This window comes from Sitodiplosis mosellana, unplaced genomic scaffold (genome assembly GCF_009176505.1).
Source record: "Sitodiplosis mosellana isolate CC-2019 unplaced genomic scaffold, AAFC_SMos_1.0 Smas_scaffold_2, whole genome shotgun sequence".
In the NCBI taxonomy this organism is placed as follows: domain Eukaryota; kingdom Metazoa; phylum Arthropoda; class Insecta; order Diptera; family Cecidomyiidae; genus Sitodiplosis; species Sitodiplosis mosellana.
In genome coordinates, this window is record NW_022595245.1 from 6,954,947 (window position 1) to 6,982,440 (window position 27,494).

The following is a 27,494-nucleotide window of genomic DNA, read 5'->3' on the forward strand; positions in this document are numbered from 1 at the left end:
GGGAATTTAATAGGAAACATCGCGACTACAGGGAAATGCTATAAATACATTTACTACAAGCTATTTTAATAATAGATGTCGCTATAATATTGAGTGTGTGGGATTTAACATTTTTCAGCATTTTTAAAATTCGCGAGCATGGAATTCAGTCCAGAGAACGGGCAAGAGTTTATCCGAATCGCCCGACATGTGCCTCAGATGGGCAAAATTTCGGCAGCGTTCGATTAACCGATTGCTTTCCGGTTCTACTCATTTTCGTTTATGGATTTTTGACTTCATTTCTACTATTTTGCATAGAGACATTTTTTGGAGCAAAATTGTTTGTGGATTGTCCTGCAAAAATCAAACAAATCATAATACGTAGCAAAACAGAATAATTACAGTGCACCTTCGTCAAATGATAGATTGTGGACAGCACTATCATTTGATTGCATGAGCTTTTAACAACACATTAACCATGCCAAATAGTATGGATTTAATCATTAGTTGTGCTTTCTATCTTTGATCTGGTATTATGTTTTGACCTGGTTTTTACGATGAGTTTAAATACATTGTAACCGAATTCGACAATTGATACTCTCTTGACAAAAATTTAAAAACCTGACCAGCAATTACCCTCTGGTTTAGAACAGCATACGAATTAAATTTTGTAGATTTGTTGCTAAAATCACTGAAACCAGAATAAAATGTTGCAATTGACCGTTTCGAATAGAATTTGGATAGATATAAACAGTATTAGACATAAACATGTTATTAAATTTGAAATAGAGGTTTGTATTACTCGAAAAAAAAAACATTTTATTAATGGGCTTCAGCCACGACGACATAAAAGGCAAACAATGAACCAAGACTCTATTTACTCGGCTTATGTTCTATCATCATCCACTCGGTGCAAACCGCAAATTTTCATTTCAGCTTTCGAAAAAAAAATACGATCGATAATTTACATTTCTTGGATCCTATGATAAATTCATATTTCAATGCACCGTCAATTCGTTTATCCACATATGTTTTCATTTGAAAATTATCTTCTCGATACGTTCAGGCTACTATAATCAAGCATAAAATGTAAACATTTCTAAAAGGAAAAAATCGATGCGACTCCATACAGCCTGAGCTCCATAAATAATTGGCTTGCAAGATAATTTATGTTGCTGTGTGCAATTACAAACTTGCCTATTACATCAAATCAATCTACTATTTTTTTAATTCAAGCTATATTGGTTTCTCATCGAGTACTTGAAAGCGAGTGTTACCATGAATTGAGAATCGTATAAAAGGAAGAGCCATATCGAAAGTTACTTTAGTACTTCTTCAATCTTCATTTGGTTATTTTACTCGAAAGAAAATAAGCATCCACTGTCGAAACCATGATTGTTTTCAAATATCTTTTTTTCCTCATAACAATATTCACAAGTTTAAAGCCGATATGTGGTCAAAGAGTTGAAGATCTTTCAAAGTTAGTGGAGGATGTTATTCAAAATGAGCGCGTTCCATCGATTTTATGGGCAAAAAGCTGCTGGTCTAAGATCGACGACTTTAAATTCGCCAAAAGTGCCCCGTTCTCTGTTCAAATCGTTAAATCAAACGCTCCAATCCACTTGCCAACTGACGAAAACACCAACAAGCAATGGTTTTTTATTGACATGAATTGCAATCATAAATCCAATTTTTTGTCGACCATCGAAGAGAAATATTTCGCTCACCCATATCGCTGGATCATCGCTGATGCAGACAATGACTCCATTCAAAATTTGGCTTTATTACCGGGAAGCAATATTGTTCTCGTCAATCAAGATACAAATTCGGATCAATATGTTTTAAAACAAGGTAACACATTGATCTTAACTATGTCGGAAAAGTTTTTAAAACAGCGATAGTAAATTGCATTAAAAAAACAAGAAGCTATAGGAAGAAGAAACAATCGATATAAATAAACATTTTTGTCAATAGCATATCAAATTGCGAGAGAAACACCGTTGCTCTATGAAGATTTCGGACAATGGAATCGTACAAAAGGTCTCGTTGACCTACGTACAACTCGCATTCTTTCTCGAAGACGTCGTAATTTACAGGGGCATGAATTTAAAGCAACATCTGTATTCGTGGAGAAAGGATCTGAAAACCACACTGATTTGGATGATTATCAGTAAATGTTTTTCTTACGTTTCAAATGCTGTACACTAAATGTATTCCACTTTGCAGCCATAACACGATTGACCAGGGCTCAAAAGTGTCATTTGCAATTTCACAACATTGGGTTGAATCTATGAATGCGACGATGGTTGTTGATGTTCAGAGGACATGGGGTGAGATGGCTTAGGATTAGTTTCTTATTGTTTAGTAATTTATTGTCAAAATTTTATGTGAATCTTACAATGCAGTAACATCAACAAATCTTTCTAATCAATCTTGAATCTAGGCTATAAAGATCCGAAAACCGGTCAAATTACAGGAATGTCTGGCCGACTACAGAGAAAAGAAGCTGACATTGGTGGTGAGGAAACTAAAGAAAAACTCAAGCCATGTGACCGATTTTATGAAATTTTCATATTTAACCCCACAGCGACGGTAATTTTCATGACGAGTGATCGTATAGAATATCTTGAGTATCTGTCAATGGCATTCTCCACGGAATTCGCTTTCATATTACGATCGCCTCCGATTTCATACGTTTCAAATATTTACTACTTACCATTCACTGGAGTCGTATGGATCTGTTCAATATTGCTTGTGATTCTGTGCACCCTAGTCATTGCCCTAACGTTGAAATTCCATGTGATGCCTGACGAAGGAACCGAAAATATGACCACATCAGATTATATTTTGTTCGCCGTTTCATCAATCTGCCAAATGGGCTCAGAGTATTTAACTAAAGTATTATCGACCAGAATTTCGATGGTGAGCAAAATAACGATTCTGTGTTGTATTGAAGCTTTTTGTTTTCTTTTCTTTTCTTTTTTATCCTTGAAAATGTTCTTTTGTTTATTTCAGTTTGCGTTTTTCATTGCATTGCTGTTCGTTTACACATCGTACACGGCAAATATTGTGGCATTGCTTCAATCTACAACAAAATCAATTCAGACGATTTCTGACTTACAAAATCCAGCAATTAGAGTTGGGGTAGATGATACGCCATATAGTCGGCATTACTTTAAAATGGAGAATGAGCCAACCCGAAAGCTATTCTACGGAACGAAAATCGCTCCACCGGGCAAACCAGACGCATTCATGAATATATCCTACGGTGTAAGTCGAATGAGAGATGGAATGTTTGCATTTCATGTGGAGACTCCTCAGGCCTATCGTGAAATCGAGAAAACATTTTTTGAACATGAAAAATGTGGACTGGTTGAAATCAAATTTTTCGCCATGTCTGATATCTGGTGCGTCATTCAAAAACATTCACCGTACAAGGAAATTCTTAAGGCTAAGTAAGTTTCATTACCACACATAATACACTTTTCTCCCAACAATGAATTACATTGTCTTTTTTACAGCATTATGAAGATCAGGGAGCATGGCATTCAATTAAGAGAGAGGTCACGTGTTTACAAAAGCCGACCAAAGTGCGATTCGGACGGGAAAAATTTCGGAAGTGTTCGATTGATCGATTGCTATGCAGCTCTTCTTATTCTCGTTTACGGATTTTTGATCTCATTCTTTGTGTTTTGCGCAGAGAAATTCCTCAAATCCAAATTCAAACATATTTGCACATCAAAATTGGAAATGTACAGAGAACAATTGACATCCCCTGAATGAAATGTTTGAAGAATCAGGCTCACTACTATCCTACCCTTGACGTAGTATACTCTGTAGAGCTTTTTACAATGCTTTCTTCTAAATTTGATTTAACGTACAGAATCGACAAATGAGTCCAATTTATTTTAATACTTTTGCACTCAGACACTCGGCGCCAGGCTTACATTTGATTCTTTTGATATAGAACCTTGAAATATGAAAAATATACAATCGATCATGTATTATTTTAATGGGCAGCTCTTGCCCATTTTGGCAGTTCTAAATCCCAAATGGGCAGCTCAAAACTCAAAACTGGGCAGTGTTTTACTTAAATTTTCTTGAAAATGGGCAGCTCTAAAAATTTCTTAAAATAATGCATGCAATCGATAGTATTTCTAGAATCTCATAATAAATTCGTGTTTGCATTGTCAATTCATTTCTCAAGTTTTCATTTGAAAATAACAATCTTGAAGCTTTTAGCCAACTATAATTTGGTTCCACAGAGTCCAGAAAAATAAATCATAGACTCAACAAGATAATTTATATTGATTAATCTGCAATTGCATGTTTATTATACTGAATCAATATGCTATTTTTTCAATCCATTAAACGTATATTCGATTTATTCTAACGTTATATCTTTCGGAATTTCCTTTTCCAAAACTATTCTTCGTGTTTGAAGAAAAGCTTATAATATCATGTTCTATCAAAGAAAATGGAAAATATTTATATAGGTGAGTTTCTTGAAATTGCAGCCCTGTTATCAAAAACTGTTTAAGTATACCTTAATGCCAGAAGAAAACATTACCTTGAATCAAAGATCCTATAAAAGAAAGAGCTATATCAAAAGCTAGCTTAGTTCTTCTTAAACCTCTGTTTTGTGACTTTAATCGAAAAAAATAAGCAACAACACTCAAAAGCATGATTGCTTTTAAGATTCTAATTTTAATTTCAATAATATTCACAAGTTTAAAGCCGATTTGTGGTCAAAGAGTTGAACATATTTCGAAGCTGGTGAGGGATGTAGTTGAAAATGAGCGCATTCCATCGATTTTATGGGCAAAAACCTGCTGGTCAAAAACCGATGATTTTAAATTCGCCAAAAATGCCCCATTCTCTGTTCAAATCGTTAAATCAAACGCTCCAATCCACTTGCCAACTGATGAAAATACCAACAAGCAGTGGTTTTTCATTGACATGAATTGCGAACACAATTCCGATTTTTTATCGACCATTGAGGAGAAATATTTCGCACACCCATATCACTGGATCATCATTGATACCACTAACGATTCGATTCAAAACTTGACATTTTTACCGGATAGCAACATAATACTCGCCAATAAGGACAGAAATTCAGACCGATATACTTTAAAACAAGGTAACACATTGATCTTAACTATGCCGGAAAAGTCTTTAAAACAACGATTGTAAATTGCATTCAAAAAACAAAAATCTCTAGAAAGATCCGTCTATACTAGTATAGATCAAAATTCTATTTTTTCCCCTCAAAAGTGTATAAAATTGCAAAGGAAACACCGCTACTCTATGAAGACTTCGGTATATGGAACCAAAAAGAAGGTCTCATTGATTTGCGTACAACTCGCATTCTTTCTCGAAGACGCCGTAACTTGCAAGGCCATCAGTTCAAAGCTTCAGCTGCATTGCCGACAGAAGGATCTGAAATCCACACAGATTTGGATGATTATCAGTAAATGTTTTTGTTACGTTTCATATGCCATACACTAAATATATTCCATTTTATAGCCATAACATGATCGATCCAGGTCCAAAAGTGGCCTTTTTAATTACACACCATTGGATTGAATCTGTGAATGCGACGATGGATATAGACATTCAGAGAACATGGGGGTAATATACATCCCATTAGTGCCATTCCTATAATTACAATAATATTACATTAATCAATCCCATGTTCAAAGATACAAAGACCCGAAAACAGGTGAAATTACAGGAATGTGTGGCCGATTACAGAGAAAAGAAGTTGACATTGGCGGTAAGATTGATAATACTTTCAAAAATCATTCAATCGCCCACATTTATTTGTCCTTGAACAGCTTCCGTCGTTCTCATGACGATTGAACGTGTCGAATATCTTGATTACCTTTCGATGGAAGTGCCTACGGAGTTTGCTTTCATGTTGCGACCACCTCCGATTTCATACGTTTCAAATATTTACTACTTACCATTCACTGGGCTCGTATGGATCTGTTCAATATTGTTGGTGATTCTGTGCACGTTCATCGTTACTCTAACGTTGAAATTTCGTTTGATGCCCGACGAAGGAACCGACCATATGACAACATCAGACTACGTTATATTTGCTACTGCATCAACTTGCCAAATGGGCTCGGAGTATTTAACTAAAGTATTATCAACCAGGATTTCAATGGTAAACATGTGTTTGATATGTCTTTGTCTTCAAATGGGACATATTTTTGAATTAATCATTTGTTTCAGTTTGTGTTTTTTACGGCTATGCTATTTCTATACACTTCGTTCACGGCAAACATAGTTGCATTGCTTCAATCGACAACAAAATCGTTTCGAACGATTTCCCATTTGCAAAATCCAGCAATCGAAGTTGGAGTGCATGATACGCCATACAATCGGCATTTCTTCAAAATGGAAAATGAAGCAACTCGTAAGCTCTTGTACGACACGAAAATCGCTCCACCGGGAAAACCAGACGCTTTCATGAATATATCGTACGGCGTAAGTCGAATGAGAGAAGGAATGTTTGCATTTCACTCAGAAATCAGCCCAAGCTATACCGAAGTTGAGAGAACATTTTTTGAAAATGAAAAGTGTGGCATTGTTGAGATTGACTTTTACGGTATGGCCGACACCTGGTGCGTCATTCAAAAGCGTTCACCGTATAAGGAAATTCTGAAAGCAAGGCAAGCTCCGATGAATACTTCTCAAAATCAAACACTTTCTTCAATCGAACAAATGACCTTTTTTACAGTATTATGAAGATCAGGGAGCATGGCATTCAATCAAGAGAGAGGTCACGTGTTTACAAAAGTCGTCCAAAGTGTGATTCGGATGGAAAGACATTCGGAAGCGTTCGGTTGATCGATTGCCATGCGGCTCTTCTTATCCTTGTCTATGGATTTTCGATCACATTCTTGGTGTTTGGTGCAGAGAAATTCCTCAAATCGAAATTCAACAATATTTGCACATCAAAGTTGGAAATGTGCAGAGAACAATTGACATCCCCTGAATGAATTTCTTTTAGAAGAATGTGATTCGGTGAATCTCAATTCACTCAACTATCGCTAATATTAGATCAACACACACAAACGTAAAATGGTTGATATGTAGAATTTTTTTGGTGCAAATTTGATGGAGGGAAAAAATTAGATTAGCAGTTAATTAGCATCTTTCTTTCTTAATCACACTATTTAATGTTTTCAGCAAAAAAAATTGTTCTAATTTAGAGAGCACATAAATTAAAATAAACAAATTAAGCTTCTGTAGTATAAAATATGCTTTTTACTCGGTTTATTTGCACAGACACTCGGTGCCAGCCTTATATTCGATTCATTTGACCTAAATAAGCTTTCAAATTTGAAAAAATGCAGAAATTTATCGAACAAAAAAATCGATACGATTACATCGAATCCAAGTTTTATAAGTAATGGGCTTGAAAAACAGTTTTCATTGAGAAGTGTAATTGTGAGAATGCTTATTACATTAAAGCAACCTGCTTTTTTTTAAATTCAAGTTATTCAATATAATTTGATTTACTTCTTGTATGTATGCAATATTTTAGTAAGAAGAGAATTCCTTTTCCTTTTTTTTCAAATCGGTACTTTGTGGCCAGAAGTATCAAGCCGATGAATACATAGTTGGTGAATATCAAACAAATTATTATTAGTTTCTCTTCTCAAATTGCAAACCTGAATTCAAAGCTATTATTTAAAGTTTATGCCGTAGCCTCGTACGACCATTTTAAGTATATGTTTATGCTGCAAGTAAATGTTACCTTGAATTAGGAATTGTATAAAAGGAACAGACATATCGAAAGCTAGCTTAGTCCTTCTTAGTCTTTCGTGCGTTGTTTTCCTTAGTATGCGTTGCGTTGTTTTAACGCATTTGCAGTACAAAATTCGTTTTTCTTTATGCATTCCAAGTCAAGTTTCATTTCAAATTTGACTTGGAATGCATAAAGGAATACGAATTTTGTACTGCAAATGCGTTAAAACAACGCAACGCATACTCGTCAGCAGCTAATATCAGCAGCTGACGTTAGTTAGTGCTGCTGACGTCAGCTGAAAACACGCTCTGCGTGAATGCAACGATGATTGTGGACTATCAGCGAACGTATGGCTACATAGATCCAAAAACTGGTCAAATTTCGGGAATGGCTGGCCGATTACAAAGAAAAGAAGTTGACATTGGCGGTGAGAAAATTGTTATTTTAATAAAGACTGATAATAACTAACCTATGTCAAACTTATGAAATATTAATATTTAATTCGTTTCAAAATAGCAACTATAATTTTCATAACGAGTGATCGTGTAGAATATCTTGAGTATCTGTCAATGGCATTCTCCACGGAATTCGCTTTCATATTACGATCGCCTCCGATTTCATACGTTTCAAATATTTACTACTTACCATTCACTGGAGTCGTATGGATCTGTTCAATATTGCTTGTGATTCTGTGCACCCTAGTCATTGCCCTAACGTTGAAATTCCATGTGATGCCTGACGAAGGAACCGAAAATATGACCATATCGGATTATATTTTGTTCGCCGTTTCATCAATCTGCCAAATGGGCTCAGAGTATTTAACTAAAGTATTATCGACCAGAATTTCGATGGTGAGCAAAATAACGATTCTGTGTTGTATTGAAGCTTTTTGTTTTCTTTTCTTTTCTTTTCCTTGAAAATGTTCTTTTGTTTATTTCAGTTCGCGTTTTTCATTGCATTGCTGTTCGTTTACACATCGTACACGGCAAATATTGTGGCATTGCTTCAATCTACAACAAAATCAATTCAGACGATTTCTGACTTACAAAATCCAGCAATTAGAGTTGGGGTAGATGATACGCCATATAGTCGGCATTACTTTAAAATGAAGAATGAGCCAACCCGAAAGCTATTCTACGGAACGAAAATCGCTCCACCAGGCAAACCAAACGCATTCATGAATATATCATAGGGCGTAGGTAAAATGAGAAATGGAATGTTTGAATTTCACGCAGAAACTAGCCCAGGCTATGCCGAAGTGGAAGAAACATTTTTCGAAAATGAAAAGTGTGGCATTGTTGAAATCAAATTTTTCAGTATGTCTGATGCCTGGTGTGTCATCCAAAAACATTCACCATACAAGGAAATTCTGAAAGCAAGGCAAGCTCCGATGAAGACATCCCAAAATCAAATGTTTCTTTCAATCAAACAAATGCTCTTTTTTTACAATATTATGAAGATCAGGGAGCATGGCATTCAATTGAGAGAAAAGTTGCGCGTTTTCAAAAACCGTGCAAAGTGCGAATCGGATGGCAAGAATTTCGGAAGCGTTCGATTGATTGATTGCTATGCCGTTTTACTTATTCTTGTTTATGGTTTTCTTGCTTCAATCGTGATTTTTGCTGTAGAATTGGCTGTAAAAGCAAAAATACGCAAATTTTGAAGGCAGAAAATAGTTGTGTGTGGAGAACGTGGAGAAAATTCAATTTCAGAATTAAGCGATTAAGAAAATTGCTTTATTTGCCTCGAATCGACATGATGATATTTTCAATAATAAATTAGCACCTTTATTGTATTGCGCAATTCAGATTCGTTCGTGGTTTTAATATTTTATGTTAAAAAAAATGATTGTCGGTCAAATTGGACAAAATGTGGTTGGTATAGTAACCTATGTTTGGTTTGAGTATGTACAGAGTCACGAAGAATATATCCTATCCTATCTTTAAATCAATACACTTTTAAAAAAAAATTAGTTTGCATCAAGCTTTTCCACCCGATTGAATGATGGATTGCACTTTATTTGAAATGCTTTTTTTTTCATTTACATAGAAAGTTACAGTGTTTTTACTTTTTAAACAAAGGGAAAGTGTAGGTGTGAAATTCAACATTTAAAATAAACTATAGTCAAGCTTAATGTAATTTCATCATTTGATTTACCAACTAAAGGCACTACTCGCTTTGAATAGTAATCTGAATAAAACGATTTTTTCTTTTCTTTTAAAATTGAGTAACGACAACAGTCATTTGTTGGAGTGATAGTCACATTTGCAACAATAATTTAGTGGAAATGGGACTGGATTTGTAATATGAACGTTATATTGATTGATAAATTCAAATATTTTTTTGATAATTTTTGTTGATAATTGTGCTGATTTATTGTAGAGAAATTAGTGATTTTCAGATTGAATTTATTAAAAAACGACGAAACTTCCTCAACCGTAAAACAAAGACGAAACCAATTCAACACTATGTCATTCACTCCAATGGTAGCACGCTCCTGAACGAGTCAGTGTGAAAACGACAAAATCGGTCTGTTCACAAATTATGTTTGGAGTTTCTTTTATGTTCATGAAATACCGAGACTTTACAACGTAAATATCAACATTTTTGGGTTTAGACATTATATCGTTAAAAATCAAAGCAAACTAGTAACGATGGGATAGTGCAGTGAACAGTGACGCTGTTTGTTTTAATATCAAAATATGGCTCTAAAGCAATTTTCATGAAAAGTATACTTTAAATTGCATTCCATCGAACTACTTAATGAATTTCATAAATTAGGTTGGGCTATTGATCGGCTTCGTCACTTGATCTATATGAAATGCTTATGTGCATTAACAAAAATGGCCATATCCATTGGATACTATATGTTGCATTCCATGAAGCGCGTGTAATTAGAATTTATTAATTGGCTTTTGTTTGTCCAAGTTTTTTTTCTTCTTTCTTTCAACGCCAACACTGCGATGGGTGGTTCACATTTCACCGCATGATATTCACACTGGGTGTATGTTCCCATCGGTGTTCGACAGGTGAAAACATGTCATAAATCTATTTTCCAACATTCAACACAACCTTTCCAAATTGTTTACTAACGACAAAAAGGTTTACAAAACAACTAGAACAATTGCTTGCGTTCACATCATTAGCGTTATGAACAGGTTTTTGTTCGTACTTTCTATCAATCAATAACATAAAAAGTCAACAAAATACAATCTAACTTATGAAAAAAGTCATCGGAAAAATAGATAGAATTCTGAAACAAAAAACAAACCTAAATGGAACAAAATTGTATTAAAAACTTTCGGCAATACGATCAACGTTTGCCAATGGCATCAGTATCAACGAAACGAACAATTTTATATTCGATTGCCAAAGAATATTCGACGCAATACAAACAATATGCGAGTCATTATGGCGGATTTCATTCTATAATTTAAGAACATTTACATATAACGAAAATCAGTGTGACTACAATCAACGATAACCGTGGTTCAATTCGACACAAACAAATACTGCAAACATTTTCAGCGCCAGTTCAGATTGTGGTGAATATTATGGAGGTTTCGTGGATCGGGATACAAAATCTATACAAAAAATAATGTTTCGGAATTATACACATTTATCATAAATTCGGCGGCGTCATTTTTACATGCCCACAAGCTTATCACTAAAATCAGAGGTATTTATGGCAAATGCACTTAGCTAAATCGGTATGCTCTCTTTTTCATCAACGAGATGAAGCTATTTCTTTCTTTAAAAAAAACCGGACCAAAAGTTGGATTTAAAGCTATTTTCATTGATTGCTTAATTTAAAATGTTGTCCATTGCTTCTTTGGTAAGCCCCTTTCGTTCTGCACTTTCATTAGTTTATTGCGATTTCTGTGCCCATTTGAAGTCGTCGGCTCGTGGCCTGCAGCCGAACAGATACTCAATGATATTTTCCATTCCAGACCAAAACCTGCAAAAGACAAACAAACAAACAAAGGAAATGTATAATAAATTCACGACCGTGAAAGAAATAAAAATGATACAATCATTCGAGCAATCTAAAATCGTCGTTCATTTTCAGGCGTCGCACAACAAAAGAAATGATCAACTCAAATATTTGGGTCAAAACCATGATTTATTTATTGGTGGAGGTTAAAAAAAAACCCTAAATAAATGTCACGCAGGATAATGTTGACTATTTTCAACTAGCACATAACTAGCGCTATTTTTAGACCGACGGTTGTTTTTTTCCGTCTCCTTTGTTTACTTGTATCATTTCGAAAAGGGTGCGGCGTTAACGGTGAAGTCGTTTATCAATGGAATTTTTCTTTGTTCATTTCCAAAGCAAATAACGGTACTCGCGCATAACAAGTGATTTTCACTATATTAACAGCATTTAGAACGAAATTACACAAACGCAATATGCTGTTGGTTTTTCTTCTGTTTCGTTCTGTGTTATCAATTGAAAATCAGTATTTAAGCGCGTTTCATTTGCAATTCAGATTAGTAGAAATGAAAGAATCATATAAATAATAATTGCTCGTCATTTTGGTGCAATTCAATGATACGTACTCAATATGGTTGGCTATGGGGTACACGTTATAACTTTACAAAGAGAGAGAGAGAGAGAGAGAGGGAGAGAGAGAGCGAAAAAAGTCAGCAACTTAATTTCATTTATTCAACACGAGAATGATTTGATGGCGTGAGGACGGTTGATGAACGCCAATTGTTTCATTTCCATTTCATTTACAAACCACTTGAGAAATCGCGATAACGGAACGCATATTTCCATATTATAATTTAAATAATACACTCGATAATGCTAGGAAAGTCACCAGCTAATTGAACATTGTTTTGTGTGTCCCGCGTGCGGTATGGAGCCGAGAGCACCACGATTTCTACGTTGACCATGCAATGGGAACGAAAAAATCGCAACGCTAAGCATGAAATGACACGAGTCAACTTTCAAATTACTGCAGTTCGTTGGAGCTTTTTTTTCCGTTTCATTCGTTCTTTTCTTTCTTTTTTTGCGGTAACAAATATTAGCTTGGGGTAAACATAAAAATAGTTTGTTTTTTTTTTCGTGTGCGGTCACATGCAAAGGGCGTCAATACGACCAAAATGAATGGTTTCGTCAATCCCACAAATCTGACTTCATCGTTGAGCTTCAATTTTGCAGAAACATATTTATCATTCCATCACATGCACGTCATAAAAACGAAATAGCTGAAAAAACGAATCCTCAATGGGAACCATCAAATGTGAAATGCTGCTCATAAAAGGAATCGAAAATTGTTTATCCATCCATGGAAAATTAACTCATCGATGAACGCTGAACTGTTTGAATGGCATTTAATTGATATGAACATGGTCGATGAATGATACGCACGAACAGACGAACAAACGAATGGGGAAAAAAGCCAAAGACAAAGCATATTTGGTTGAAGCGAAACGAAAAATATTCGGGCAATTCGGATCGTTCGCGAGCGAAGAAGAGACACAGTCGTCAAAAGGTTAAAACCATTTTTGACTGTAGCGCGACTCACACTGTTGCTCACATGAATAAACCAAGAAGCGAAGGGGCAACATTTCCATTAACCCCAATAAGCGTATGTGTGTGTGGGTGGGTGAGAGTGTGTGCGTGTAATGAAAGCGTGCGGCAGTTCATTTGGTACGATGGCAATGCTTGTGACGATGGAGTTCATGCACGCAACTCACACTCGAAACGGATACTTTAATTTTACGACATGGAAATGCAATAAAAACCTGCAACGCCGCGTGCGTCTCGAATAGTTGCGAGTGTAGAATTTTGAATCGATCTGTTGAACCATGATGAATCAACATGAAAATGAACCATTCACTCGAATATGTTTAGTTTACCTCAATTTTTCCAGTGGCCAATTCAGCCAGCCAGTTGTGATACAAAAGTACGTTTCATGCGGGGCCACATGGTGTATGCGATGATGTCGTCGAGGCAAAATTATGTGATTGTCCTGTAGAAACAGCACCCAGCGCGGCAGACCGAAATACGTATGCGACCATTTGTGTATCTAAGTAAAACAAACACGCAAAAAAATGACCCAAATTAAATGATATTTAACTAAACAGATTAAAGCAAACCGGCACAGATAAATCAATTTTAAAAATATTACATTAAAATATTGAGTACACAGTTGGTTATTTCATTAACGCACCTGATTGGTCATCGCCACGAATATGGAGCACAGGAATAAATACGCACTAATTGGATAATGATCTTGTATGTCGGCTGGACTTTTGGTGAGGAAATTGAATGCAACGGCGGCTAAAATTGGTAGAGCAACCATAAAATTGTCTCCATTTGTTTCGATAAAATCGTGGCGCGTTATCGACGTTGGATCAATGTGATGTTCACGGAATGGTCGCAAAAATGCCTATACAAAATACCGAACAGAAGAAGAAAAAAAATACCGGCCCGAAGAACACGGTAATTGGGCAAACGCACGAAAATTACACCGGTATGAAAAAAAAATTCAGCAAAATGAGAGAAAAATTTACGAGTGAACAGGAAAAAAACCAAAGTTCATGTTTCAGCAAACAGTCTTTGATGTGTGTATTTGTGAGTTGAGCTTTTGTTGCTTCGCTTTATGATTATCACCTTGTGTGTTATGATTGGCGTGTCAAAAGTCGATAAATTAAACCACCAAATATCAAATTGAAATTGACATATCGCCGGTTTTTCCTCAGAAATCAATTATCTTAAGTAAACTTGTACCACCGAATTATGACTAATGGATTTTTGGTGGTTATCCAGCAATTTACTCCGTTCGATGTTGGAGCACACTTTTGGGCTATTGCTGCTGCTTCTACTCTTAATTGACCCATTTTGCTGACGAATGTGGATAGACCAAAGGTTACCAAAAGAATTTTGGTGCGTTAGCTGTCTAGTCGCTCGTTTTTTTCATTGATGTACTCGATAGATAAAAATCGATTTCGGATCAAATACCCAAAATGAAAGTATCCAAAGTAAATGGTATAGATTTAATCGAAATGGAAACAAGTTATCAAAATTGAATACAATTTTCACCCACTTGCTACTTCAAATAGTTTGTTATCACAATAACAACAACAACAACAACAGTAAAAGAAGTGACAGTGACAACAATAGCAGCGACAACATCATCAGAACATATATCTGTGTTTCAAATAATGCGCAGAAATCAATGCAATCACTCACAAGGTGGATTGAACTATTCATACACAAAAGTATCAAACTAAATATAGCGTAGCCAGCAAATACTGTTTGGTTTTCGGCATTTTCTTTATTTTTACATGAAACCGCATTGATACCGTCCAGACATGGAGTCGCTTTTATTGAACAGGTCGTTGGCATGTTAAAATTATTATGCGAATCAAAGCAAAATTGTGTGTGTGTGTGTGTGTATTCCACGTTATTCTGCGCTTCATTCAAATGACGACAAGCCATAGAAAGTGAATTGCTTGGAAATAACTACACACACGCGCTGGAAAAAGAGGAACAAACAAACGAATTGAATGTCGCATTTTTTTTTATTTCACTCCATTCGAAAGGATGTCGTTTCATTCGAAGCCACAACTAAATAACTGTATTGTAATTTTTCTATCGTTTAGAAAATTTATTCCATATTTATTTGTATGCTAATCATGGAATTGAAATAATATGTTTTTTTTCGCGGTATCGTGTCACACACAAGCCGTTTCCATATGAAACGGCAACAGCAAAAGCTCCTCACATTTCACATATATGCAAATCAAAACAAAGCAATTAGGTGGAATAAGGGAGAGAGAGGGAGAGAAAACAAAAGAAAATATATGACTTACTTTTCCAACAATTGGCAATTCCACCGATCCCCATGTATCAGCTGCCCAATGCACTAGGCCAGAGCCAAAATCGGCCGTAATTATGCCGCACATTGCAGCTGCAATCACAATGCCCATTCGTTCGAAGCGAAAATATCGGATAATTAGGAATAAGTTTAATATCATTAAACTAATGCACATGTACACGCAAATCACCTCTTGTATTCGTTTGCCTGAGACACCACACAATCGCGAAACAAAAATGTGTGTTCGTCGTAAACATGTAAGGTCGGAGGTTAAAAAAAATAGAAAGAGAGAGAGAGAGAGAGAGAGAAATAGGGAAAGAGAAGAGAAAAAATGAACGTAAAAATAAATAAAAGCCATCAATTACATTTAGTGTGCTCATAATAAATATGCGAGCAACATAAAAACGTTTTTATCGTTGCTACATTCGGCGAAAGGACTTTGAATGCTTGGTCCGGGAACGTGAGTGACTTTATTTGGCTTTCAATAATATTCACCTGAACATCGATATTTGCTTATCGAAAATACAAAAAAGGAAAAAAAACTCACTCAAGTGACTCACATTTTCCTTGCGATTCGAAATGCAGAGGGGTGGTCTGCATTCGAAGCGTTACAGCTTGAATCAATGGAAAAAACTTTACTGTCTCGCTTCGCGTACTTACGGCGGCCGTCAAACGTATGACTTCAAAATGCGAAAGTAAAATAATAATAACTTTAACATTTCGAAGGAATGAAAGTTAAAAGCACAATAAAAATAAACACACGAAAAAATCAATAGGAAAACGGCGCCATTGAATGGGTATGCATAAACATGACTCGTTCAATTTGTTAATTGTACTTGGTGGGCAACAATGAACACAGAACAAAAAATGTATACAGATTAAAAGTTGATAGAAAAATGGTGTTATGTTTACAATCGAAAAAAGTAAGTGGAAGAAAATAGTCGTGATGGCGGTCACTTCACCATTGTGCGAGGTAATCGAACGTAGTGAAATTGGAGTAGCCTTTTTTCTTTGAAAAGAATGAAGCTTAATTGTGCAAAGTGCGCGCTTACACTTGCTTCTCATTGTTATCAAATTCGTCAATAAATGAACTTCGCTCATTTTCGACTCACTTTTTGATTGAGGCATATCCAGAGTAATTTTCCTTTTCAATACATTTGTTCTGCTACATGGTTCATTTCTCACCGAAAATGGTGCGCGTAGCTGCATTAAAACCCATTATTAAACTTAAAATTCAAAGGTTTATTCGGGGTGATGTGGCCACACTACAAAACATAACAAACTAGCCCCCTAACTGTCGATATTTCGTGTGAATTATTTATCGGTTCATCGTCAGTCGAATCGAAGTGGCCGGTCAATTTTCCATCAAGTGTAAAAATTAATTCAATCGATAACAAGTCGAAGCGGTCAAATTCAATGGTTGAAACGTGTATGGCAGTCCACGTTGCCATGAAGTCCATCGCTTATTTAAATTTTCAAAGCCACTTGGAAACTACACTGATCAAGCGAATATTTAGTATTCGTCGGCGTCCATCTGAGCAAAATTCTATTGCATGACATTAAATGGAATGGAACAAAAAATATATTTGTATTGCATTGAAACATGACCAAGGATTTCAAATCGCTTGTTATTTCAATTTACTTGAAGTACAACGAATAGCATTGATCGATTCGAAGGAGGTGTTACAGCGTCGTAAAATGAGCGAGGAGTATTTGTTTCGGTCACAGTGTATATTGTTTTCAGTCAAAGTGGAAATTGACATTTGGTCTCACTCCCAGTTTATGAAGTAAATCAATAAATAATTGACCTATGGTTTAATTAAATTTCCTTTGACTACTTTGTTTGTTCGACGGAGCCGCTTTGAATGTCAAACGTGTCCATTTTATTTGATAAATATTTTAAATGGACCAATTGAAACCTTGCGATGGACTATTGTAAATTGTAAACCGACAAACATATGGGAAATGAAGCAAATGTGATGTAAAGTTCAATAAAATAATAGTATTTTGTCACAGTGACGTGTCACATGGATGGGGACGGCGAGTGAGAGTGGTTTCCATGCTTTGAATGAAGTACGCGTGGGAATTCGTCCGTGTGTTGGATACAAAATAGATAATAGCGCTATAAAAAAATCATTACCTGGACTATATAAATTAGCTAGCTCTTGAGCGCCCTTGTGCTGTGGTCCCCATCGAGGAGATGATTGTGAATCATAACATATGCTTTTTGTGTCTGTTGCTGTTGCCAACTGACAATTTGCATTCGGATCGTCTTCAAGCATTGAATTTTCCAATATTTGTTGATCCGTTTTCACGGGTGTCTATCGAGTGAAAAAGAGAACAACAAAGAAAAACAAAAACAAAAAGAAATGTAGCACTGGATTTATTGTGATATTTCACCAACTTTTATAGCACTAAATACGTATACGAGGCTTTAGTGAACGACAGCCAACGGCAGGTTGCTATGATTTATCGTGCACGGGTATTAACATTGACATTGAATCAGGCGAAATTTGTTCGGTTCAAAATACCGGCTTTATTAGCGTATAAGTCGTTTGCACCAGTAACCGTAACGCATTTCGGGGACAATCTTTCTATTTATTCGGTTCAATGGAAGCAACAATAATTTATTTAACGATCTCCGTGTCTGCATGACCTCATGAATCAAATCAGAAACACACATGGAGAGAGAGAGAGAGAGAGAGAGAGAGAGAGAGAGAGAATGAACCACACGGTGATATGACAACAAGTCAAGTATTTTATACGTTTGATAGATATGCATGTATGATGAAGTAAAATGACTGACTGCGATAGCTAAAATTGACACAATTGAACACAGTCATTTGTTATTCATGCCATTCGTACCCTTTTTTTCTCTTTGTTCTTTTCAAATGACATATAATTGGTGATTATGCGTAGAACAAATCACAATATACTTACTGCGTTTAAAAAGTTAGTTGATAGTTGAAATGCTGCTGCAGCTGCGGCTGGCATCGTCACATTCAAACTGTTTGCATCGTTGGATAGATCCTTTGTATCCAAATGCCGTGGCAATGTACTTAACATATCCATTTTTTGTTTGTCTGTAAATTTATCACACTTCTGCTAATACTTTGAACAAAGAACACTTCTCAGAGCACCGAACAACTAATATTCATATCTTGAAATTGTTCTCGTTTTTGTATCGTAATTTCTTTTTGTTTTTGTTTCAAAGATCAACTGTTCCGCACAGGGTCAACTCAATGCTGTGAAACGTCGCACGCGATACACTATTTCAATTCATTAGCAATGTGCGATCGACTGTGACTTTCTGAATGAAATACAAAAATATCTCAACATCGTTTTGTGATGATGCGTCTGTTGAAGTGTACCTGTCACCGATGATACAATGATTTCTTAACGCCAAGACGGGGCTATTGATGCTTCTCGTCGTTGCGTTGTTGTTTCTTTTGGTTTCGTGCCAAATCGAAACAAAATCACACTGTTGAATGTTATCGCTAATTTTAAACTTTGATTGAATGCAACAACCTCACCAGCCCAACATTACAAATACCAATACGTAATTGTCACGCTTACACACTCAGACACCAACTGATTCGACTTTTTATTTAGATTCTACTTTTTTTTGCGCGAATTCTTGCGTATAATCTTGTGTTTACACACAATGAACAACTGGTTGCGATACGAAAACTGGGTGACTCAAGAAAACCGATCGAATTGAATCAGCTGTTTGGAGGAAATATTTACAACGAATTTTTTTCTTTACACTTGAATGAACTCTCCGTTTGTTCGATGATTTGAATTTATTTCGTTTGTTTTTCTTCTGATTGCCGTTGATGTGGTTTAGTCATGTGATCATCACCGCGCGTAATACACCGCACTTACTTCGACGATTCTCGTGATATCACTGACTCAATTTGCCTTCGAATGTGTGCCGTGTGCGGATACAACGATTGGCAATGCTAAACTGAAACCGAATTTTGTTTCACACACACGAGCCGAACATGCGCAGCACTAAACAACTAAGGAGTTGGATCCAACCGACACAAATTACGCGCGGAAAAAAGGATGGACTCACGCCCTCAATTATCAACCAGACACCAATGTTGTTCTTTTTTTTGTACTGAAGATGAACTTGCTTGGCCTTGATCTGCATTCAATTGAAGACGGCTACAAATTCTTCTCTTAAATGTGCAACAATATTTCTTGATTTAATTTGTATTACAAATGCAATTCTAAACGAATTAAAAATAAATCCAAACTAAATATAAAGTTAAGAAGTTTCGGAATACTAAAAATTCCGTCATCAAAATTGTATCAACGTATATAATTTACGAGAAATTATATCACAGTTTCAAAAATTTATTTCAGTGAATAAGTACTTTTTTGTTTTACATAATTCGACTAAAACTGCTTTGGTCGCTGAATTTCTTTTTAAAACAGTTAAATCACTCAATTTGGTCATGAATAACATTAGTCATGGTTGGTTGACACAATTTTATTTCAAATACAAACTATTTCCAGATTCGAATAGTATTTTCTAAACTGCGTAGCGATTTGTCGCATTTGGTTATAACCACCTTGTTAATTCAAAATAAACAGAGAGAGAATGATTTCAATTGTTTTCAACGCGAAGAGTGATGTAAACACGTAACATCGTAACCGGTATCATCTCGTGTTCGTAGTAAATAGATTATAATAATGCGGATAACCTATATAACATGGATCACCAGACGGAACCAGTTTGATAAAAAAAAACTATCGCCAGACAAAACGTATAACCGCACAATAATTGCAATGAACCTCGGTTTATTTAACGCTGTTTTTTGCTAATTAAGATTGCGTAGAAATTGCTATGCTTTTGCAAAAAGAATTTCTTGTTAAAATTTCATAATGTTTACGTATTTGACTGTTACACTCATACAAGGAGAAATGACATCATATCAAATGAACGAAGTAATAAACATGATTTCGATGGAAATTTAATTGATTTTTTTTATAACTTTGCAGTGTAATAAAGGGACAATCTTTATTTCATTCTTTATCTCAGAGAAAATGTATTCAAAATACATTCAAAAACGAAACTCTCTCAAAGCGACCGAGTAATATGAATTAGTGTTGCCGCTGTTTATGCGGCGAAATCGGTCACAGGCAGACAGTAGGTGTGTTGTGCATACAGCCACACGCGCAAGCAGATGTGTAAATACAAGCCGACAAATCGGTGAGTGTTTGTGTGTGTATTGCGAGTGTAACGTATTCGGATATGTCACACATCAACATCAGCAGACAGCAGAATATCAGTTTGACGGCTCGGGCAACCGTAAGCGAAACGCGTGTATTCACAACATCAAGTGTATTTATTGAAAACAATCGATTTTTTTTCTTCTTTAGCTACTCGTGTACGGGCTTGAGAAATCGCTCGCTTTTGTCGTTCAAATAATAATTCATTTGCTTAAACCGAAAATCGATATGAAATTGTGTTTCATCGAAGACGACCGAAATTGAAAGAAATTCAGAAAAAGAAAATCAATAGATCATTGCCATGGCATAGAATAATTCATAACCAAGAATTAGTGATTTTAGAATCGTGTGCACGATATGTGATATGGGAACTAGTCGTGGTTTATAAATAAACAGTGTTGTGAATTCATCATATTAATACATATGTGAACGAATAAAATCAATCCAATAAAATCCAAAATCGGTTCGAGTCCCATCCAATCCAAAGAAACTCAAATAATGTTCTCATAAGAGGCACGCAATTGATTTTGATTAGAATTACAGTGAAGACGTGCGGGTTTTGAGGGCTTAGTTTTAAATCAAATTAATTGAATCGAATTCCATAGCATTGAAATTATAATTTTGACATATATTCAGTCCCATAAATTCACCAAGAGAAACGAAATCAAACATTAGCTCTAGTTTTTAAAAAAATGACGGAATTACTGCAAAAATATTGGAACATGGACTATTTGACGGAGAAACACTTGGCTGGTTTCGATAGTTACAAAGTGAGTAACTCGTTGTGTGATTTTCTTGTTAAGTTGGAAATCTATAATTGAAGCTGTATTTCACCTTGTGTTCTATATTGACGTAAAAACAAAACCCGTTTACATCCATTTGCCTCGACTTTGATAAACCGGAATACAATAATTACATCATTCCATGCAAAATTAACCGCCAATTTTAAATTAAGCAGCTCTGACTTTTTCACATACACACACACACACACTGCATCTTTCTTTTCGTTTGTGTGTGACTCATAATAATCGTGAATTAGGATGACTAATATTTTGATATTCGTTTAACGCTTTATTTTACTCTTTCCTTCTCGTTCTAATCAAATTAGGCGTAGTTTAATTATAGCTATTTTCAGTGCATTTGAATATCCACCGACACACGGCCACGAAAGATATATATGAACTTTGGATGTTAAATAATAAGTCTAGAAATTCGCAACAAACTCGTTGTGACGTGCCACTTTTTTTTCTCTCTACATTTCTCTCGTTTTTTTGTTCTTTTTCTTCGTCTAACCCTGTGTCAATACATAAAATAATGATTGTAACAGAAATAGGCTTCCTTCGTAGTTTATCTTTCAAAGTAACGAAGATGTGCTTTTTTCTGTGTATTCACATTCCAATCAGGTGACCTAGCATCACTGATTGCTATATTTAATTTGTACGTATTCGAAGAGAAAAAAAACGGTTTCTTATCGTTGTGTTATCGAAACGTGCCGCAATGTCTATCACCATATACAAATAGATAATTTTATATTTTGTTTTTCTACTTTACAGTACAGTTCGATAGACACGTCACCACTGAGTGTCAATGTAATGCATCCGTTTTGGAATTCACTTGTAAAGGTAAGATAGAGTTCACAACTTTATCTAATTCTAATTTGCCTGCAATTAACGTCATTCAATTGTATATTTTGTTTTGCAGTTTTTTCCAAAATGGATTGCACCAAATGTAGTCACATTCGTCGGTTTTCTATTCACCGCGTTAAATTTCATCATTTTGTCATGGTATGATTGGGGTTTCTATGCAAGTACCGGCTATGAAAATACGACGCCGGTGCCGAATTGGTTTTGGCTGCTTGCCGCCATCAACATTTTCCTTGCATACACATTGGACGGAGTCGATGGTAAATTGGCACGGAGGATTGGATTGTCGGGGCCGTTGGGTGAACTCTTTGACCATGGATTGGATTCATACACAGCACCATTAATACCATCCTGTTTGTACAGCATTTTTGGCCGTGGAAGTGGATCAATTCCACCAATTCGAATGTATTTCATCGTTTGGATGGTGCTATTCAACTTTTTCGTGTCACACTTTGAAAAATACAACACCGGTGTACTATACTTACCGTGGGGCTATGATTTCGGTATGTGGGGATCGACGCTCATGTTTTTGACGACATGGTTTGGCACATTTGAGTACTGGAAACGTTCGTTGCCATTCGGCATCCCATTGGGATTAGGATTAGAGTTTTTGTTGCATGCCAGTGCCTTGTCAAGCGTTCCAATGGTCGTGGTGAACATATACAAATCATATAAATACAAAACTGGCAAAATGCGATCACCGCTTGAGGCAGCCAGACCATTTTTCCCATTCCTAACGTTTTTGGCACTGTTCATATTCTGGATACAGAAATCACCCAGCAACATTATGGACGTCGATACACGGGCGGTATTTCTGCTCACTGGAACGATTTTCAGTAATGTCAGCGTAAGTCAAAGTACACTTGTTGCCATCAAATTCAAATGGTCACGCAAAGTGATTTTGTTTACATTGTTTGTGCCATTTTTTTTTCGCTGAATAAGTTATTACCTACTAGCCAGTTTTTTTATTGTCATAAATTTTAATTCATTGCTTCATCTTTTTTTTTTCTTGATCCGACGAAATCAGTGCCGTTTGATTGTGGCACAAATGTCGAACACACGCTGTGAAGCCGTTCATTGGATGACACCGATTTATGTGGTAACATTGCTAATCAGTTTGTATGTACCGATTTTGGAACGACCATTACTATACCTACTCTGCATTGTGACAACCGGTGCACACTGGCACTATGGTACGAAAGTGGTAAGCGAACAAAGTCATGCATTTTGAAATGCGATTTATCGAAATCATTCAATATTAATCCTTGTTTTTCCACTTTTTCAGGTGCAACAAATGTGCGATCATTTTGGACGCGAATGTTTCACTGTCACGCAAAAGAAAGTGCAGAAGAACGGTGTAAAGGCAAACTAAACGATTCATTTGATTTAGCCTTTTTTATCTACTTCATTGGTTGTATATTTGCTTAGCTATTGACCACCTATTCTTATCATGAGAAGAGAAAAATACAAATGAAGATCTGATTAATTGCGAATCATTTCAAGTCAATGGAAAAGATTGAACGAAGAAAATTTAGCAAAGCCTCAGAGTTGAATCAATTGTAATTTGTGGAATGCTTGATAGATTTAAAATCGAATAAATGCAGCTAGTTGTATTGTTGTGTTAGCAAATCTAGGTAGATTGCATGCAGTTCAAGTTTTTACCATAGATATTTTTTTTTCGCCAATTTTACAATGCTTTATCGCATGCATTAACCGCGTTGTATTTTAAATTGTTAATATTTTGTTTTTGCGACAAAATTTGAGAAAAGAAAGATATTGGATTTCGAATACCTTTGCCAATCCCATTTGAGTCAGTATTGCTTTGTTTAGTTTCACCTGAGATTACAAAAAAAAAGTATTCGCTATTTTGGTACCAAAGATATCAATGCAAGCACTTAGTTAGAGAAAAAAACAAAAATGTAATGAGAAATGATAAGATTCAGCCAGCACTACCATTTGGATAACCGGAATGCAAGGAACATTCAAACAAAATGTTACACTTGTATGTAATTCCCATTCCGTTTATCTACATGATGTGCTGGTTCTAGTGATAAATGAAGATAAAGAAAATGCATGTTGTATGTTGTACACGGTCGTAACGTTTAATTGATGAGACCAAACAGAAAATGAATGAATTCATTTGCTAAAGTGAGAACACTAGTATTAGCCCATTATAATGTGTTTAAACAAATAACAATTTTCATGTAATTTTACTCAATGTTTCACCACAATTAATTTTTTTTTTTTAAATCCATGTTCACAATCCATGTATCACAAATATCCGAAAATCCACAGCTAAATAGACGATAATCGAACAAATGATGTAATTTGCTTTCAACCTCTCCTCCCGTTGTCATGTTTTCCAATGAACGAAACACACTATATAGACTTACCAATCAAATGTTTGATGTACTCCAATTTTTTTTTCATTTCACAAGCAAACAAGTCGTCTATACATGCACCGAAAATATTTAGTTGAATCGAGTAGCTAACAAAAAACAATGGATTCGTCAGATTATTTATGAGAAAAAAAATGTATTTTATTCTTAATCAACATGAATCTTAATGTAATAAGACGAATATTTATTTTTTTCTTCTATAATTTCATCTACTTAAGAAAAACCCTGTGTCTTCTTGTACAAATTATTAAAATGCATTCAGTATTCATATGAATAAAATGGACATTTTTCTACGTTTAACGGACATTTGGAATTTATTAATACGGAAGGCATTTTAATACTTACCAAGTCTCTGAGCATTGAGGATAATATATCGAAATTCACTGAAATTATTTCAAAAATCTAAAACGTAAATATTTGTTCTTTTGGTTGTTGTTGCAAAAATGTTGTGTTCTGTGTTCCTCATTTTGCGCAGTTCAAGGTGTGAATAATCATGTTCAGGACCATAAATTTAATTGCCCATTCTTGAGAAACCATTCTGCTTCAAGCTACAAACAATTAGATGAAATATGTGTAGAAAAAAAATTCTAAAAAATTTGAATATGCCAACGTTAGTAATAAAAATCAATCAATTTTGTGGACCTAAATCAGTCAGTCAGTTGGTTCCTAATCAAAACACACTGAAATTTGCAAGCAAAAGCCAAATAAATACTCCATTTTTTTGCCGGTACATTTTGTATACAAAAATTAATGCTGTTGATTGTACACATTATGGACAAGAGATGATTATGATAATATGTAATCGTCTTTTGTGTGCAGTGTTAAAGACGTCATTAAGTGAGGTGGGCCAGTGAGCACTCATGTGTAACGGTATACAAGCTATTAACATTTCGGGCAGTCGGACGAAGTCAATTGGCTCGTGCGAATCAATTCGAAGGTTAATGGCGAAACATGATGAAGCAGAAACAAAAATCGTCTTTTTTATAATCTTTTTTAATAATGTCAACCATTTACTATCAATATTCTTGCCGAAGAAACCACATTGAACACTTCCAAAAATGGCTTATGCAATGGAAAACTTTATCAAAACTACATGAATAACAAAAATGACTCCGATTTACTATACTAATTAATTTACTTTACTACTTCAAATCTATGTACTATGTGTAAATAAAAATGTAATTCGTAGCAAAAGAGAAAAAAAATTGAAAATGTGTTGTTTGTAAAATAAAATCGTCCTAAACTATTGTATTCAAAAGTTAAGTGGAAAAACAAATCAATCTTATGAACAATCATAGTAGCAGCAACCGTCAATATGAACAAAAAAAGAATGAAAACACAATAAAGTCAAACATTTCAAAGAGAACGTTCAGTCTTTTTGTTGTTGTGAACGTTTTTTTTTCTTCTTTCAGTTACCACAGAGATTTACATACAATTTCGGTGATTGGAACTGTATTTGCATTTTTACAGCTTTTTTTTTTCTTTTTGTCTTCTTTCTCTCGTGTTCTTTTCCTCAAGTAAGAGATTCAAATGTTTGGAACAAGAATAACGCAAGTCACAGTGGTAAAAACAACAACAACAACAATAACAGCACCGACGAGAGATTGGGAAAAAAAGAAAGCACTCAAACGATGAATATAGGTCAGGTCGCATTTAATCGTGAGTCTAAATTACTTTGCGAAAGGTTCTGTTGCTACATTTCAGACGAAATTCAACGGGCCTTGCACAGTGTGATTCAGTGTGAGCGAACTGGCGATCTATAGTTATGTGAATCTAAAAAAATATTCAAAAGAAAGACGAAGCGACGAATCAACCTTTGAAATATGCTAATTATTTACCAATTTAAAATCGCTTCTTCTAGTCATTTCGACTCAAAGCGATGATCAGTCGGATTTTACGTAATTTTTTTTCTGTCTGTATATGTTGTTTTTTTTTCTCGGTTGACCCATAAACACAATAACTCGAAATGAAATCTATCACTCGGATTAATGGATTTTGTTCTTCATCATTTATTGTTTTGCTTACGTGCGATTATATCGCTTATTTATGCGCATCGTATGTATGTGCGGGTCAAATGCGGGGATTTGAACGCAAGAGAGGAAGAAAAAAATATCGTCGAGAACAGTTGTGGTTAACCCATTTTGGCCCGCTGGTCGTTTTTCCGACCAGTGAAACGACCGTTGCTTCCCAGACTGATATCTCAGTTCCTAGGTGGTAAATTTGGTTACTTTTTTTTTTAAATTGAAGTTTGAAAGACGAACTATCCATTGGGAGTCAAAATAAAATGGAAAAAAAAATCCAAGTTTTTCAAATCGAGCTACGAAAAAATGATGTTTTTTGGACCTTTTTTCACTCAGTAGATAAGAAAATTTGGAAAATAAAAAATGCAAAAGTAATGATGCAGATCTTTCATAAAAAGACCATATTTTTAGATACAATTCCTCTTCCGATATTTACTTCGTGATTTGTGTGCAGTACACGTGCGTAAAAATGGGTGGTCGGAAATCCGACCATTGGTCCTATATGTGATCAAAAGAGGAAGAAATCAATTTTTTTTAGATACTTTTTAAAACATTGATATTTGATATGACAATCATTTGTTTAGTCATAAAACGATAAAAAATAAATAGAAATG

The 27,494-nt window shown here is 35.3% G+C and overlaps 6 protein-coding genes across 9 annotated transcripts in view; 5 read left to right on the forward strand and 1 right to left on the reverse strand.

Moving 5' to 3' along the window:
• LOC129564964 (uncharacterized) overlaps window positions 1-377 on the forward strand; it is a 2,065-nt gene extending 1,688 nt beyond the window's left edge. The window contains exon 6 of the mRNA XM_055439217.1: window positions 119-377. Within this exon, the coding sequence (XP_055295192.1) occupies window positions 119-377 (259 nt within the window). The remainder of the gene's footprint in view (window positions 1-118) is intronic.
• Window positions 378-1,646: 1,269 nt separating this feature from the next.
• Window positions 1,647-3,894, forward strand: LOC129564965 (uncharacterized). The gene is made up of 5 exons (XM_055439218.1): window positions 1,647-1,830; window positions 2,423-2,497; window positions 2,567-2,901; window positions 2,995-3,434; window positions 3,501-3,894. Exons 1-5 carry the CDS (start codon window positions 1,647-1,649, stop codon window positions 3,760-3,762), a joined length of 1,296 nt encoding a protein of 431 aa, XP_055295193.1. The 3' UTR covers window positions 3,763-3,894.
• A 1,044-nt stretch (window positions 3,895-4,938) lies between these two features.
• LOC129564966 (uncharacterized) lies at window positions 4,939-6,988 on the forward strand. The gene is made up of 6 exons (XM_055439219.1): window positions 4,939-5,122; window positions 5,257-5,452; window positions 5,685-5,758; window positions 5,820-6,130; window positions 6,223-6,662; window positions 6,910-6,988. The coding sequence occupies exons 1-6, from the start codon at window positions 4,939-4,941 to the stop codon at window positions 6,986-6,988; spliced, it is 1,284 nt and encodes a 427-aa protein (XP_055295194.1).
• A 1,080-nt stretch (window positions 6,989-8,068) lies between these two features.
• LOC129564968 (uncharacterized) lies at window positions 8,069-8,936 on the forward strand. Its single transcript, XM_055439220.1, has 3 exons — window positions 8,069-8,171; window positions 8,261-8,595; window positions 8,685-8,936. Exons 1-3 carry the CDS (start codon window positions 8,069-8,071, stop codon window positions 8,934-8,936), a joined length of 690 nt encoding a protein of 229 aa, XP_055295195.1.
• A 777-nt stretch (window positions 8,937-9,713) lies between these two features.
• On the reverse strand, window positions 9,714-20,645 carry LOC129565185 (plasmanylethanolamine desaturase). Of its 2 annotated transcripts, XM_055439751.1 has the most exons (8): window positions 20,157-20,645; window positions 18,948-19,760; window positions 18,517-18,886; window positions 17,717-17,897; window positions 15,572-15,783; window positions 13,927-14,145; window positions 13,613-13,782; window positions 9,714-11,702 (listed from the first exon to the last, which is right to left on the reverse strand). In XM_055439751.1, the coding sequence occupies exons 3-8, from the start codon at window positions 18,646-18,648 to the stop codon at window positions 11,612-11,614; spliced, it is 1,005 nt and encodes a 334-aa protein (XP_055295726.1). In that variant the 5' UTR covers window positions 18,649-18,886; window positions 18,948-19,760; window positions 20,157-20,645; the 3' UTR covers window positions 9,714-11,611. The 2 variants fall into 2 exon arrangements, with proteins under 2 accessions (XP_055295726.1, XP_055295727.1); XM_055439752.1 differs by lacking the exon at window positions 20,157-20,645 and having other exon boundaries at window positions 15,572-15,669; window positions 18,517-19,768.
• A 50-nt stretch (window positions 20,646-20,695) lies between these two features.
• Window positions 20,696-26,064, forward strand: LOC129565184 (ethanolaminephosphotransferase 1). Of its 3 annotated transcripts, XM_055439749.1 has the most exons (6): window positions 20,775-20,896; window positions 20,968-21,587; window positions 22,371-22,439; window positions 22,519-23,307; window positions 23,488-23,664; window positions 23,746-25,163. In XM_055439749.1, exons 2-6 carry the CDS (start codon window positions 21,510-21,512, stop codon window positions 23,830-23,832), a joined length of 1,200 nt encoding a protein of 399 aa, XP_055295724.1. In that variant the 5' UTR covers window positions 20,775-20,896; window positions 20,968-21,509; the 3' UTR covers window positions 23,833-25,163. The 3 variants fall into 3 exon arrangements, with proteins under 3 accessions (XP_055295723.1, XP_055295724.1, XP_055295725.1); XM_055439748.1 differs by having other exon boundaries at window positions 20,696-21,587; window positions 23,746-26,064; XM_055439750.1 differs by lacking the exons at window positions 20,775-20,896; window positions 20,968-21,587 and adding an exon at window positions 21,813-22,254.
• Window positions 26,065-27,494: the final 1,430 nt, after the last annotated feature.